The 14,552-nt window shown below is 44.3% G+C and overlaps 1 protein-coding gene across 2 annotated transcripts; it reads right to left on the bottom strand.

Annotated features, from left to right (window-relative positions):
• Nucleotides 1-1,592: 1,592 nt before the first annotated feature.
• GFER (growth factor, augmenter of liver regeneration) lies at nucleotides 1,593-10,740 on the bottom strand. Of its 2 annotated transcripts, none has more exons than XM_060786518.2 (3): nucleotides 10,504-10,739; nucleotides 7,464-7,672; nucleotides 1,593-3,236 (listed from the first exon to the last, which is right to left on the bottom strand). In XM_060786518.2, the coding sequence occupies exons 1-3, from the start codon at nucleotides 10,687-10,689 to the stop codon at nucleotides 3,074-3,076; spliced, it is 558 nt and encodes a 185-aa protein (XP_060642501.2). In that variant the 5' UTR covers nucleotides 10,690-10,739; the 3' UTR covers nucleotides 1,593-3,073. The 2 variants fall into 2 exon arrangements, with proteins under 2 accessions (XP_060642501.2, XP_060642502.2); XM_060786519.2 differs by lacking the exon at nucleotides 1,593-3,236 and adding an exon at nucleotides 3,709-4,002 and having other exon boundaries at nucleotides 10,504-10,740.
• Between the last annotated feature and the right edge of the window lie 3,812 nt (nucleotides 10,741-14,552).

Below are 14,552 nucleotides of genomic sequence, written 5' to 3'. Positions count from 1 at the left end.
AACTCTATGAAGAGGTTGGAAAGCCCATTTATACATGTGTGTGTGGTTTATTTGGGAACAATGTTGGCCTCCAAGCTTTATTTAGTTGCAGAAAATTAGTTTAAATGTTGTCAAGTTATTCAAGTTATTTTCTGACTTACAGCAACCCTATCATGAGGTTTGTGGACTGAGAAAGTGTGGGTTTTCATGGCAGAGTTGGGATTCTAGCTCTGGACTCAAACCACTACATTATTACTATTACTATTATCCCACTTGATCAGTACAGAATGGCACAGCTGGTTTGCAAAGGGATTCCCTTCCCTTCACTTCCCCAGCTTTGCCATCTCTTTTCCCAATGCACATCATCATCATCATGACGCTCCTTTTTGGCTCCATGGCAATCGGATGCCATGGCAACTGTGACATCACTTATGTGCTCAGGACCGGGAGGACACTCACGCACACCTCGTGCTCCCAACCTTGCAACCACTCCCTCCAATCACTCTCTGCTTTGACCCCAAAACTAATGATATGGGGTATGAGCTCTGAATGAGTTTCATGACCAATCCGCCCACCCTTCTAATACGTTCTCCCCCTCTCTCCCTGACATTAAGTCCAGTCATGTCCGACTCTGGGGGGTTGGTGCTCATCTCCATTTCTAAACCAAAGAGCCGGCATTGTCCATAGACACCTCCAAGGTCATGTGACCGGCATGACTGCATGGAGCGCCGTTACCTTCCTGCCAGAGCTGTACCTATTGATCTACTCATATTTGCATGTTTTCAAACTGCTAGGTTTGCAGAAGCTGGGGCTAACAGCGGGAGTTCACACTGCTCCCCGGATTTGAACCTGTGACCTTTCAGTTGACAAGTTCAGCAGCTCAGCGGTTTAACTCACTGCGCCACTGGGGGCTCCATCTATCTATCTATCTATCTATCTACTTATTATTAATTTATACCCTGCTTTCTGTCCTGAAGGAGACTCAAAGCAGCTATTTATCCACATAACCATCCTTCCTACCTTCCTATCTATCCATCCATGCTATCTATTCTATCGATCTATCCACCCATTCCTATCCATCCACAAACTACCTTTCCTATCTGTATATTTATCAATACTATCCACCCAACTTCCTTCCTTCCTGTTTATCCTCTATCTATCCATCCATCCACCCCTCTCTGTATATTTATCCATATGCTATCCATCCCCTATCTATCCATTCATGCTACTCATCCATCCTATTTATCCACAATCTTTCTCATCTATATATTTATACACATACTATCCATTTTCTTACCTTCCCATCTATCCATCCATCCGTGTTATCTACCCATCTTTCCATTCTATCTCCATCCACCTATCCTTTTTATCCCTCCCCTTATCTACCCACCTATCCCTTCTGCCAGTTTATGCATATGTATATATGTATGCATTCTGAATTTTAACTGGAAGCCTTGCCCATCTCTCCACAACACAATCAAACATTCTCTTGGGGAAACAATACGCCTTCTTCCAAGGCCTGTTATCATTAGAGGGAAATGTTATTTTTTTAAAAAGCAAGCAGTAGCAGTCAAATATTCCTTTTTTTCCCTTTGGACACCTATACACACATGTTGAGGTACACTTTATTTACCATCGCCTTCACAGAGTGCTCTCAAGCAATTCGTATTCTTCATCATGAAATGGTTATGGAAAAATTACAGATTATGGTTTTTTATTCTCAAAATTCAAGATTTCCGTTATGAAAAATGCATCCAACGTTGGCAAGAAAGTCATTAATACAACTTGGATTATGGCCCATTTTTAAAACGTGCTAAACAAGGCTGCCGTTGGCTAGTTTTACACACATTCTCCCCATCGGCTATCTTAATTCTAGCAGAATTACAGAGAAATTCAGATGTCCCACTGAATTGCACCACCTCCAGTCCCAGTTGGAGTAACATATAATCCATAAGCGTATTGTTCTAGGCTTGGGATTATCTGCTCCTAATCGGACCTTGGGAAAGTTACTTTTAGGACTCCTAAGACCGGCATTCCAAAAAGCAGTGTTACTAAGCCCAGAAAGGATCACAAAACAAAAGCAACATAGTATAAAGATTAATTGCACAGATGGCCAGAAGTCCCTAGCCCTTGAGTCCTTCATTCTTCCATGGAAGGATGGAAGGCACAGAAATGTATACTACCTAAGTCAGTGCTTTTGCAAAAAAAATCACGCCAAGTCTTTGTATTGGGGTTTCACTGTATGCCGTTTCCCACTTCTGCTGTAATGTCTTTGCTGCGCAATTCCTAGGTTTACAGGGCAGGAAGGTGCAGCTAAAACAGATCTATGCAAATTATTAGAAATGTCTTAAAACAAGAATTCAGCAATGACTCACTTAAACCCATTAACCAGATGCCCACAATCTGCCAGTTTAACAAACTCACTGTAATAATTTTGAAATATCAGTCAATGCAGGAGCTGCAGCAAATGCAGAAACAGAAGTAACAAACTGAGTATCAAAGGATTATCTTACTATTAACAACTATGTTTGTGTAATAATAGTTTATCCAAACCACAGATTTCAACATTCAGGTAAAATGGAAGACCGCAGTTAGATGCAAACTGGGATCCCTGAATTCCAAGTTACATGAATCCAATATGTGGCTTAAATTAATCCCATTGTTATATGGATGCAATCTGACCCGCAGCTCTGAATGTTTTGTAGCCCTGGACATACATTTTTTCGCACAAACGTTGCAAATGCATGGCCCAAGATCTACCCAAATATTCTCCAGCCTCCCACTTTACTGTCACACGAGAGATGGGCCCATCTGATATGTTCAAAACATTTGAAAACACACAGCACACACTTCCTTACAGATAAAAAGAATGCTCAAAATAGGGGGCTATTTATGTGCCTTTTTGCATGGTCTGGCTCAGGAGGCGGAACAATGAGATCTCTCACTAGGAGCTGAAACGAGGGAGATGAATGTAAACAGCTATTATTTTATCTTCCCTGCACTGGGTCCCTCCAAACTTGATTTTCATGTGTTTTTTGTTAAAAAAAATATAGATAGATCCTTTGATCCAGTTCCAATAGTCTCTCAAGTTCTTCTAATCACAGGAGCCGTCTTTCCATCCGTCCCGCCAGCGCTGATCAACGAGGGAACAGTCAAACTCGGGCTTCCCCAGTTTCCGGTTCACCTCATTGTGGATCCGGCAAAACCACTGCGTCAGATTGCGCCGGCTGGAGGCATCTGGCTGATTCTGTCGTATCCTGTCAAAAAAGAAAACACTGTGGCTCCAGTATCATCAACTGACTCTTTATCTCCAGCCCCTGAAACTGAAAAGATCTGGTCAGAGGTCCCATCCAGATTACTGTTATAATGCAGATTGAACTGCGTAAGTTTGCCCATGCCTGGCATAGACTCAAATAATGCAATTTACATGCACTGAACTGGATTATATGAGCTTATGATGCAGTTCCATCTTCATTATAATGGAAGTAGATGGGGCCATAGAAGGCAGGCTCAAATTGGATTAAGTCTATCCAGTTTGAGCCCCTATTCAGAATGAGACACAGAAAATCATGCATTCACATCGGACAACTCTGTCTCCTCTATTAATTTTTTTCTGTCTTGTGAATTTTGATAAATTATAATTAAAAGAAGCGGCAATCACAACCATCCACTCATGGTTTGGTGTAAGCTCACAGCAGCCGCTCCCAATAACGACACAGGACGCCAATCTGTAATCAATCAGGAACTTTTACTGCTGGACATTCATACACGAAGAAAGCCAGGATTGGCCGGCAGGCGCGGTTCAACCCTTATATACCCTCCCTCACACCTGAATTCCCCTTTCCCGCCAACCGAGAGTCCCGCGCAATATTCCCTGCCAAATGCCAACTGCTTCCCCCCAAGGCCACCAGCTGCACATTCTTATCAGCATCACATGTCAGGATCCTGGTTTTTTGCGCCAAGACTCAAGGCCTGGAAACCGGTTCCTGACATGACGTCCTCCTCCTCCTCCTCCTCTTCTTCCTGGAAGGGAAATACATGTCACTACTATATTCCTTCTTCATCCAGCGAACCTTGATACTTTTTCAACAAGCTACAGTGAAACATTGGGTGTATCTTCCCCAAAACCTTCGGTAGTTGCAATGTATATGTGACATCATTGATTTTACTGGAGATTCTAAACGGCCCGATGTATTTGGGAGATAACTTCCTGGACGGGGTATTCAGCTTGAGATTTTTGGTGCTCAACCATACTAAATCCCCTTCCTCCAATCTGTCTCCTTCCCTCCTTTTTCTGTCTGCAAATAACTTATACCTCCGTTGGGCTTCTCTGAGTGATTTCACTACCTCCTCCCAACTCACCCTCACCTTGTCTGGCCACCCCTCCTTTCCCCACGGCTCCTCCTCCTCCCAACTCGGCAGTTTCGGCAAAGGGGCTACCTCCATACCGTAGACTATTTCAAAGGGGGATTTCCCTGTGGATGCGTGACAGGCTCCATTATATGCGACTTCTGCATATGGGATAAGATCTGCCCAGTCGTTCTGGCAATGATTTGTGTATGTCCTTAGGAATAATCCCAACGTCTGCTGAGTGCGCTCAACCCCCCCATTGGTCATGGGATGGAACGCTGAACTCAGGGTCCTTTCCACCCCCATCAGTTGCATGAACTTTTCCCAGAAACGTGCCATAAACTGCACCCCTCGATCGCTAATCACCTGATCGGGACACCCATGCAACCGATATATGTGGTTGAAAAACAGCTGAGCCAACTTTTCCACAGATGGCAATTTAGGCAGCGCCACGAAATGTGCCTGTTTTGAGAATAAGTCCATCACTGTCCATATGTAGCGCTGACCCCGGCTATTCAGGAGTTCGCCTATAAAATCCATAGCGATCACACTCCATGGCTTTGACGGCTCTGCTACCCTCTGCAACAACCCTGTCGGCTTTTGTGTGGGTACTTTGTTCCTTGCATATGTGTTACATCGGGATACATATGATTTTGTGTCACCCCTCATCCCGGGCCACCAACATTGGCGTGCCAGTAATTTCAGGGTTTTCATAACCCCCGAGTGTCCTGCCCCCTTATTGTCATGGCATCTGATCATCATTTTTCCCCGCAGGCTGACTGGGATGTATACTTTCTTGTTTACAAACCCCAATCCACCCTTCCATTCCACCTTTTCCTTGTTCCTCTCCAGCCACTCATCCTCCTTGCATGCCTGTCTTATCTCCTCCTCCCATCCCCCGTCCTTGCTCTCTACCCCCACAAGTCTTTGACTGCCTTCCGCTTGTGCCCTGGTCTGCACCGCCATGCCCCACTGCCGTTCTGAGAAAATACTCCCCTTTTGGTCTTGCCCCCTCCCTTCATCCTCCGGCATATGTGACAACGTGTCTGCCACCACATTTTGTCTCCCCTTGTGGAACTTCAGCTGGAAATCGAATCTACTGAAGAACTGCCCCCATCTTATTTGTTTTGCTGACAATTTCCTGGGCGAAGTGATACATTGTAGGTTTTTATGGTCGGTCCATACCTCAAAGGGTATGCCGCTTCCCTCTAACAAATGCCTCCATGTCTCCAGAGCTCTTAGGATTGACAGGGCTTCCTTCTCCCACACCGGCCAGTTTCGCTCAGCTTCGCTGAACTTTTTTGATATGAACCCACATGGCTTCAACCTCCCCTCCGGATCCCTTTGCATCAACGCTGCCCCATAGGCCCAATCTGATGCGTCACAATGGATTACAAACTGCTTAGTCAGGTCGAGGTGGATTAGGACAGGTTCTTCTGTGAACCTGCGTTTCAGCTCCTCGAAAGCCCTCTGGCATTCTGCTGACCAATTCAATTTTGCCCCCGGGGACCGCACCTTTACCGTCTCCCCCCTCCCCTTTGTCTTCAGCAATTCAGTGAGGGGCAGTGCCACCTGGGCAAAGTACTTTATGAACACTCGATAAAAGTTCGCAAACCCTAAGAAGGACTGTAACTGCTTGCGTGTTTTGGGAGGTCCCCATCCCCTGACATCCTCTACCTTTGAAGGATCCATCGCCACCCCTCCCTGGGAGATTCTGTATCCGAGGAAATCTATTTGTTCCTTATTAAATTCGCACTTTGGCAGCTTTGCAAACAGCTTTGCTTCCCTCAATTTCTGGAGCACCTCCCTCACCAATTGAATGTAGGATTGCCTATCATGGCTGAATATTATCACATCATCCACAAAACAGTACACTCCCCGGTACAGTAACGGGTGCAGCACCTCATTAATCATTTGCATAAATGCCCCTCCCGAGCCTTTTAGTCCGAAGGGACACACGGAATATTCAAAATGCCCCAATGCACATGAGAAGGCCGTTTTCTATCTGTCCTCAGGCCGTATCCGCAACTTATGATAGGCCTCAATCAAGTCGATTTTTGTAAACACCCGTGCCTCTGACAGTCTCGACAGTAAGTCCTTGGTTAGAGGCAATGGGTAATTGTTGGTCGTGCTCACTGCGTTCAGCCCCCTATAGTCCACACACAACCTCAACGAGCCGTCCTTTTTGTGCCTAAATAGCACTGGGGTCCCCAATGGGGATTCAGATGGTACTATGAACCCTCGGGCTAAGTTCTTATCGATGTACTTCCTCAATTCCTCCATCTCTTTCGCCGACATGGGGTATAGCCTACTCCTAGGCAGCTTAGCATCTTTATTGAGTTCAATTTTCACTTCGACCCTTCTTGGGGGAGGAAGCTGATCTGCTTCCTTCTCGTCAAACACATCCTCAAAGTCTCTATATTCGGGAGGGATCTCCCGCACCCCGTCTGTCGTGCATCCCTCCCCGCTTACAACACTCCCCCTTTTCTTCGTCTTGGAAGCTCAGGCTGCCCTTCCTCCAATTAATCTGTGGGTTTGCCTCCCTCAACCACGGCATCCCCAATATCACATTATAAGTTGCCATAGGGGATACCACAAATGTTATGCCACCTTCCCAATTCCCTATCTTGCACTGCACTTCCCCCACCTCGAATCGCGCTGGGACTCCAGCCGCCACTGATCCATCCAGCTGTGAAAATGCTATAGGGGCTGGCAAGACGGCTTTCTCACATTTCAGTTCATCTGCCAATTCAGGGGTTATAATGTTTCTAGAGCAGCCACAATCCATGAGGGCTTTGCAACTGGCCCACTTCCCCTCCCCTTCTAGCCTTATCGGGAACACTAGCATTCCTGGGTTGTGACTCACCAGATCCCCCACTGGGGCCCTGTGAGGGAGGCTCTCTTCCGCTCTCTTCCCAGTGAGGTGGAATATTTTGAACAGTGGCAGGGATAGCAAAGGAAACACAACAGAGGTGCTAATCCCTATGCCATCCAAAGCTCTCTATCTCTATATAGTTGGAGTTACACTTAAAAAATGTACCTGATCCTACTTACAAATTCAACTTATGAACAAACCTACAGAACCTATCTTGTTTATAATGACCTTCACACACACACAGATAAGTAACCCTCACCTTTTCCTAAAATCTGCTCCGCATTCATCACAAGGGAAAACCTTGGAGAATAAGGTGATGAACTGGATCATTTCCTGCTGTTCGGTTTTGTTTGGCCGGTCGGGGTAGTAAGCCGCCATCGTATGGAGGAAGGACCAGGAATTCCTCCCCAGCTCCTCCCGATCTAGAGGACAATCCGAGGGAATCTCTTGCAAATCGGTTCCGGCTTCCTGTTTGGAAGATGATCATGGTTTTTTTCCAAGTTGGTGGCAGTTTTAAACCCATTTCAACCATGTCTTTTAAAAAACATTGAGTTTTATATGTAAAAGTGTTTGCGCGCATAACTGCAAGGCCCACCTCCAAAGAGAAATGCTGAGATGTAAATATTTTAACACATAACAATAACAAAGAATGGATTTGGGAAGTCAAATGTGAGGCAAGCTCCTAATTCCCTTCTCTAGAATTAGGTAGAATTAGGCTGCTCCCTCCGGCAGAAGCTTTTGACTAATTACTAAATGACAAATACATTATTGCTGGAATTTTATTGCCTGAGAGAAAGGCATTTGGGATTTCCTGTTTCAAAGATGGGCAGTTCACCCTTTACTGATTTTAGTGAATCTACGCATGTTTTTCCCTTTAAAATTAACAGGCATAAATGACATTTCTGTCTTCATGGAGAGACCCCAAAGCACAAAAGGGAATAGTTTAAGGATATATATATATATATATGAGAGAGACTCCTGGACCCCAGTGACCAGATACAGGATTGTGGGAGGTGCAGTCCATATCTATAGCTACCTATTTATCTATATGTCACTGTAAAACAGGCTCCTGGATCCCCTTGGCCAAGCTGGAGATTCTGGGAGGTGCAATCTATAGCTACCTATTTATCGATATTTCCTTTAAGTCGCCTTGTGGAGAGAAAAAGTGGGGTACAAATAAACATAATAATAATAATAATAATATGGTTCCACTGACTAAGCTGGGGGTTCTGGGAAGTGAAATCCTATCTATCACTCTATTTATCTATCTCTTCTGATAAAGAAGGCCCTTGGATCCCAGTGACCAGGCTTGGGATTCTGGGAACTACAGTTCTCTCTCTCTCTCCCTATTTAGCTGTTTATCTCTATATCTCTCTATTTCTCTCTCTTCCTATTTCTTTATTTATATATCTTGATTAATCTTTATTTCTATCTCTTTATCTCTCTTTCTATTAATCTCTATCTATCTCCTCTGTTTATCTATCTCTTTTTATAAAGAAGGTCTTTGGATCCCAGTAGCCAGGCCTGGGATTCTGGAAAGTGCAGTTGTATCTCTCTCTCTCTATATATATATAACTATTTATCTATCTATTTATGTCTATGTCTTTTTATTTTATCTTTCTCTTTATCTCTCTTTCTCTTTTTATCTAACTATTTGTCTATCTCCTCTATTTATCCATTTATATCCCTGGCCCTTGTGCGCTCTAGATGGAGGTCAGCTGTGACCAGCAGTGCTGTAGAATTTGAAGAGGCTCAAATGGAGGGCGAAAGAGAGATACGTACCAAGAGGAAGGAGCGTCAAGCCAACCTCGACCGGGACCGCCTTCCACCTGGAAACCAATGCCCTCAATGTGGGAGAAGATGCAGACCAAGAATAGGGCTCCATTGTCACCTACGTACCCATCTACAGTACACTCATCTTGGAAGACAATCCTATTCGGACAATGAAGGATTGGCTAAGTAAGTACTTCTACTTATCTTATTATGTATCTATGAACGGTTTGGGACCTGCCTACCTGCGTGACTGCATTCCTGTATACGAATCCACACAATCTCTTTGATCATCTGGAGAGGCCCTTCTCACGCTCCCACCTGCATCGCAAGCACGATTGGTGGGGATGAGAGAGAGGGCCTTCTCGGTGGTGGCCCCTCGACTCTGGAATTCACTCCCTAAGGATATCAGGTATGCCCCATCTCTGGCAGTCTTCAGGAGGGTTGAAAACGTGGTTGTTCCAGTGTGCCTTCCCAGAATAATGGACCCTTAGCATTATGTCCTCCAAAAGCACTTTATATCAATTTAGGTCTGCTTCTATGTCTCCTTCAACGCCCCACCTTCTTTGTTTTGTTCATGCCTAGCATTATTTTTTAAACTTCAATTACATTTGGCCCAGCCATAGATTTTAAATGTGCACTGTACCTTGTTTAATGTTTATGCTATTTGTGTAAGAGATTTATTTTAATTGCTTTGTATTGTGTCTGTTATTGTTTGTATTGATTGTATTGATGTATTGTGGGCTCGGCCTCATGTAAGCCGCACCGAGTCCCTTGGGGAGATGGTAGCAGGGTACAAATAAAGTTATTATTATTATTATGGAATGCCCTACCCGTAGACATCAGGCAGGCCCCTTCGTTGCTGGCGTTCCGGAGGAAGGTCAAGACGTGGCTCTATGAACAAGCGTTCGGCTAACAATGCAACTGAACTCATGAAGACAGTATAAATGAACAAAGGAACGGTAGAAGGATTATGAGAACGGAATCTGATTTTTACTGAGGCATTGATGACTATGTTGTGTTGCTTTGTATTGTCTGTTGTGTTTTAACTAATTGTTATTGTTATATAAATTGTATTGTAAACCGCATTGAGTCGCCGAATTAGGCTGAAAAATGCGGTATAAAAATAAAGCAAATAAATAAATAATAAATAAATATTATTATTATTAGTCTCTCTCTACTTAGCTCTCTTTTTCTCTATTCATCTATCTATTTATCCCTATTTATTTCTCTCTCTCTATCTACATGTCATTGTAAAGCAGGCTTTCCCTCTATCCCAGGACGGGGCCAATTCGGGCCCTCGTGGTGTTTTGGACTCCAACTCCCACCATTCCTAACAGTCTTAGGCGCCTTCCTTTTCCTCCTCAGCCGCTTAAGCTGAGGGGGGAGAGAAAAGGGCCCGAGGCAGTAGGGAATGGTGGGAGTTGGAGTCCAAAACACCACGAGGGCCCAAGTTGGCCTCGTCCTGCTCCGTGCATTCCCGGGCCCGCACGGTGAAGGCAGGCTCCAGGCCGCGGACTAGGCCTCACCGCGGCGCCTTGCCTCTTCTGCTCGCGCATCCAGCTGCGGAAGTCTGTGCAGGCGCGGCAGGCCGGCTTCTTCCGCCTCGGGCCTTCCTCCTGGGCCTTCCTCCGGGCCGGGCGGTCCTCCTCCTCCTCGGCCGGGAAACGGAACGGGAAAGGAGGGCGGCTCGGCTCGGGACCGGGCGCCGCCATATTGAAAGGGTGGTGGGGTAGGGAGGGAAGGTTACGCGCAAAGCATACCGGGCCGGGGTGGGCGGGGAAAAGCCATCGCCGTGGCAACGCCGCAGAGCGAGGGCCAATAGGGGGAGGGAAGCCGTCGCCATGGCAACGCCAGAGTGGGGCAGGGCCTTCAGGTTGCTCTGCCATTTATTTATGTATTTATTTATTTGCCTGACTTCTATACCGCGGTTCTCAGCCCGAAGGCGACTCACAGCGGTTCACAACAAATACAAACAGCAAAAATTCAGTGCTACAGTATAGACACAGTTAACAACCTAACACATTACACAATTAATAAACAGTTACTACAATACCCATTCACTGTCATCTCCTCATCAAAAACATGTTCCAGATTCGTCATCCATTGTTCCATTCCAGTGTTCATTAACCAATCATTGCACTAATTATTCGAACGCCTGCTCAAACAGCCAGGTCTTCACCTTTTTGCAGAATACCATTAGAGATGGTGCTAGTCTAATGTCCGTAGGAAGGGCGTTCCACAGCCGAGGAGCCACCACCGAGAAGGCCCTATCTCTCGTCCCTGCCAGCTGAGCTTGAGAAGCAGGCGGGATCGAAAGCAGGGTCTCCCCGGAAGCAATCAGCAACACTCTCAACCTTTTTCAAAACCTGACTCATAAGGTGTGCTGCTTTTCGTGTTTTTAATCTTTTAACATATGCATGTGAGTAACTTTATGTGTTTTTAAAATCTATGTATGTATTAACAAATAAAATTATTATTATAATAAATTACTAATCCATATTTGTTGTTGTTCATTCAGTCGTCTCCGACTCTTCGTGACCTCATGGACCAGCCCACGCCAGAGCTCCCTGTCGGCCGTCACCACCCCCAGCTCCTTCAAGGTCAGTCCAGTCACTTCAAGGATGCCATTCATCCATCTTGCCCTTGGTCGGCCCCTCTTCCTTTTGCCTTCCACTTTCCCCAGCATAATTGTCTTCTCTAGGCTTTGCTGTCTCCTCATGATGTGGCCAAAGGACTTCAACTTTGTCTCTAGTATCCTTCCCTCCAGTGAGCAGCCGGGCTTTCTTTCCTGGAGGATGGACTGGTTGGATCTTCTCGCAGTCTAAGGCACTCTCAGCACTTTCCTCCAGCACCACAGCTCAAAAGCATCGATCTTCCTTCGCTCAGCCTTCCCTAAGGTCCAGCTCTCACATCCGTAGGTGACTACAGGGAATACCATGGCTTTGACTAGGCAATGGATCTTTGTTGCCAGTCTGATGTCTCTACTCTTCACTATTTTATCGAGACTGGACATTGCTCTCCTCCCAAGAAGGAAGCGTCTTCTGATTTCCTGGCCACAGTCTGCATCTGCAGTAATCTTTGCGCCTAGAAATACAAAGTCTGTCACGGCCTCCACATTTTCTCCCTCTATTTCCCAGTTGTCAATCATTCTTGTTGCCATAATCTTGTTTTTTTTTGTGTTTAGCTGCAACCCGGCTTTTGCGCTTTCTTCTTTCACCTTGATTAGAAGGTTCCTCAGCTCCTCCTCGCTTTCGGCCATCAGAGTGGTGTCATCTGCATATCTGAGGTTGTTAATGTTTCTTCCAGCAATTTTCACTCCAGCCTTGCATTCATCAAGACCCGCACATCGCATGATGTGTTCTGCATACAAGTTAAAAAGGTTGGGTGAGAGGATGCAGCCTTGCCGTACGCCTTTCCCAATCTTAAACCAGTCTGTTGTTCCGTGGTCAGTTCTGACTGTTGCTACTTGGTCCTTGTACAGGTTCCTCAGGAGAGAGACAAGGTGGCTTGGGATGCCCATCCCACCAAGAACTTGCCACAATTTATTATGATCCACACAGTCAAAGGCTTTATTTAGAATAGTCAATGAAGCAGAAATAGATGTTTTTTCTGAAACTCCCTGCCTTTCTCCATTATCCAGCGGATATTGGCAATCTGGTCTCTCGTTCCTCTGCCTTTTCTAAACCCAGCTTGAACATCTGGCAACTCTCGCTCCATGTCTTGCTGGAGTCTTCCTTGCAGGATCTTGAGCATTACCTTACTGGCATGAGAAATAAGGGCCACTGTACGGAGGTTTGAGCAGTCTTTCGCATTTCCCTTTTTTGGTATGGGGATATAAGTTGATTATTTCCAGTCTGATGGCCATTCTTGTGTCTTCCATATTTGCTGGCAAATGGCATGCATCACCTTGACAGCATCATCTTTTAAGATTTTAAACAGTTCAGCTGGGATCCCGTCGTCTCCTGGTGCCTTGTTGTTAGCAATGCTTCTTAAGGCCCATTCCACCTCACTCCTCAGGATGTCTGGTTCTAATTCATTCACCACACCATCAAAACTCTCCTCGATATTATTATCCTTCCTATACAGATCTTCTGTATAGTCTCACCACCTTCTCTTGATCTCTTCAGCTTCTGTTAGGTCCCTGCCATCTTTGTTTCTTATCATACCAATTTTTGCCTGAAATTTACCTCCAATGTTTCTAATTTTCTGGAAGAGGTCTCTTGTCCTTCCTATTCTGTTGTCTTCTTCCACTTCCATGCATTGCTTATTTAAAAATAGTTCCTTATCTCTTCTGGCTAACCTCTGGAATTGCGCATTTAACTGGGCATATCTCCCCTTATCCCTGTTTCCTTTTGCTTTCCTCCTTTCTTGGGCTACTTCCAGTGTCTCAGCAGACAACCATTTTGCCTTCTTGGTTTTCTTTTTCTTTGGGACGTACTTTGTTGCCGCCTCCTGAACAATGTCTCGGACTTCTGTCCATAGTTCTTCTGGGACTCTGTTTACTAAATCTAGTCCTTCAAATCTGTTCTTCACTTCCACTGTATATTCACTAGGAATGTTAGTGAGATCATATCTAACTGGTCTGTGTATTTTCCCTGATCTCTTTAGTTTTATTCTAAATTGAGCAATAAGAAGTTCGTGAGCTGAGCTACAATCAGCCCCAGGTCTTGTTTTCACCGACTGGATGGATGTCCGCCACCTTTGGCTGCAAAGAATGTAGTCAATCTGATTTCGGTGCTGACCATCTGGTGAGGTCCATGTGTAAAGCCGTCTTTTAGGTTGTTGGAAGAGAGTGTTTGTTATACACAGCGAGTTTTCCTGGCAAAATTATATCAGCCTGTGTCCCGCTTCATTTTGTTCTCCCAGACCATGCTTGCCTGTGATCCCAGTTGTCATTTGACTTCCCACCTTGGCATTCCAGTCTCCTGTAATGAAAATAATGTCTCTTTTTGGTGTATTATCCAGTAGGCCCTGCAGATCCTCATAAAACAGATCTACTTCTGCTTCATCAGCTGTGGTTGGGGCGTATATTTGGATCACTGTAATGTTGAAAGGCTTTCCTTGCACTCAAATTGAGATCATTCTGTCATTTTTTTTGGATTGTATCCAAGCACTGCTTTAGCGCATTTCTTATTAATTATGAAGGCTACTCCATTTCTTCGATGTTCCTCTTGTCCATATATATAAATTAGTAATCAATACATGCAGCAATAATCAAATGAATATTATTATAAAATAAATTACTAATCAATACATATAAATTAGTAAAATATGGATACAACAATCATCAAATCAATATTATTATAAAATAAATTACTAACAAATACATATAAATTAGTAATAAATACATACAATAATAATCAAATCAATATTATAAAATAAATTACAAATCAATACATATAAATTAGTAATAAATACATACAACAATAATCAAATCAATATTTCTAATAAATACATATAAATTAGTAATAGATACATTCAGCAATAATCAAATCAATAATATTATAAAATAAATTACTAATCAATACATATAAATTAGTAATAAATGCATACAACAATAATAGAATTATTATTA

The sequence above is a fragment of the Anolis sagrei genome, chromosome X, assembly GCF_037176765.1.
Source record: "Anolis sagrei isolate rAnoSag1 chromosome X, rAnoSag1.mat, whole genome shotgun sequence".
Taxonomy (NCBI): domain Eukaryota; kingdom Metazoa; phylum Chordata; class Lepidosauria; order Squamata; family Dactyloidae; genus Anolis; species Anolis sagrei.
The sequence above is the reverse complement of the archived record's forward strand: the minus strand, read 5'-3'. Positions and strand labels throughout refer to the sequence as shown.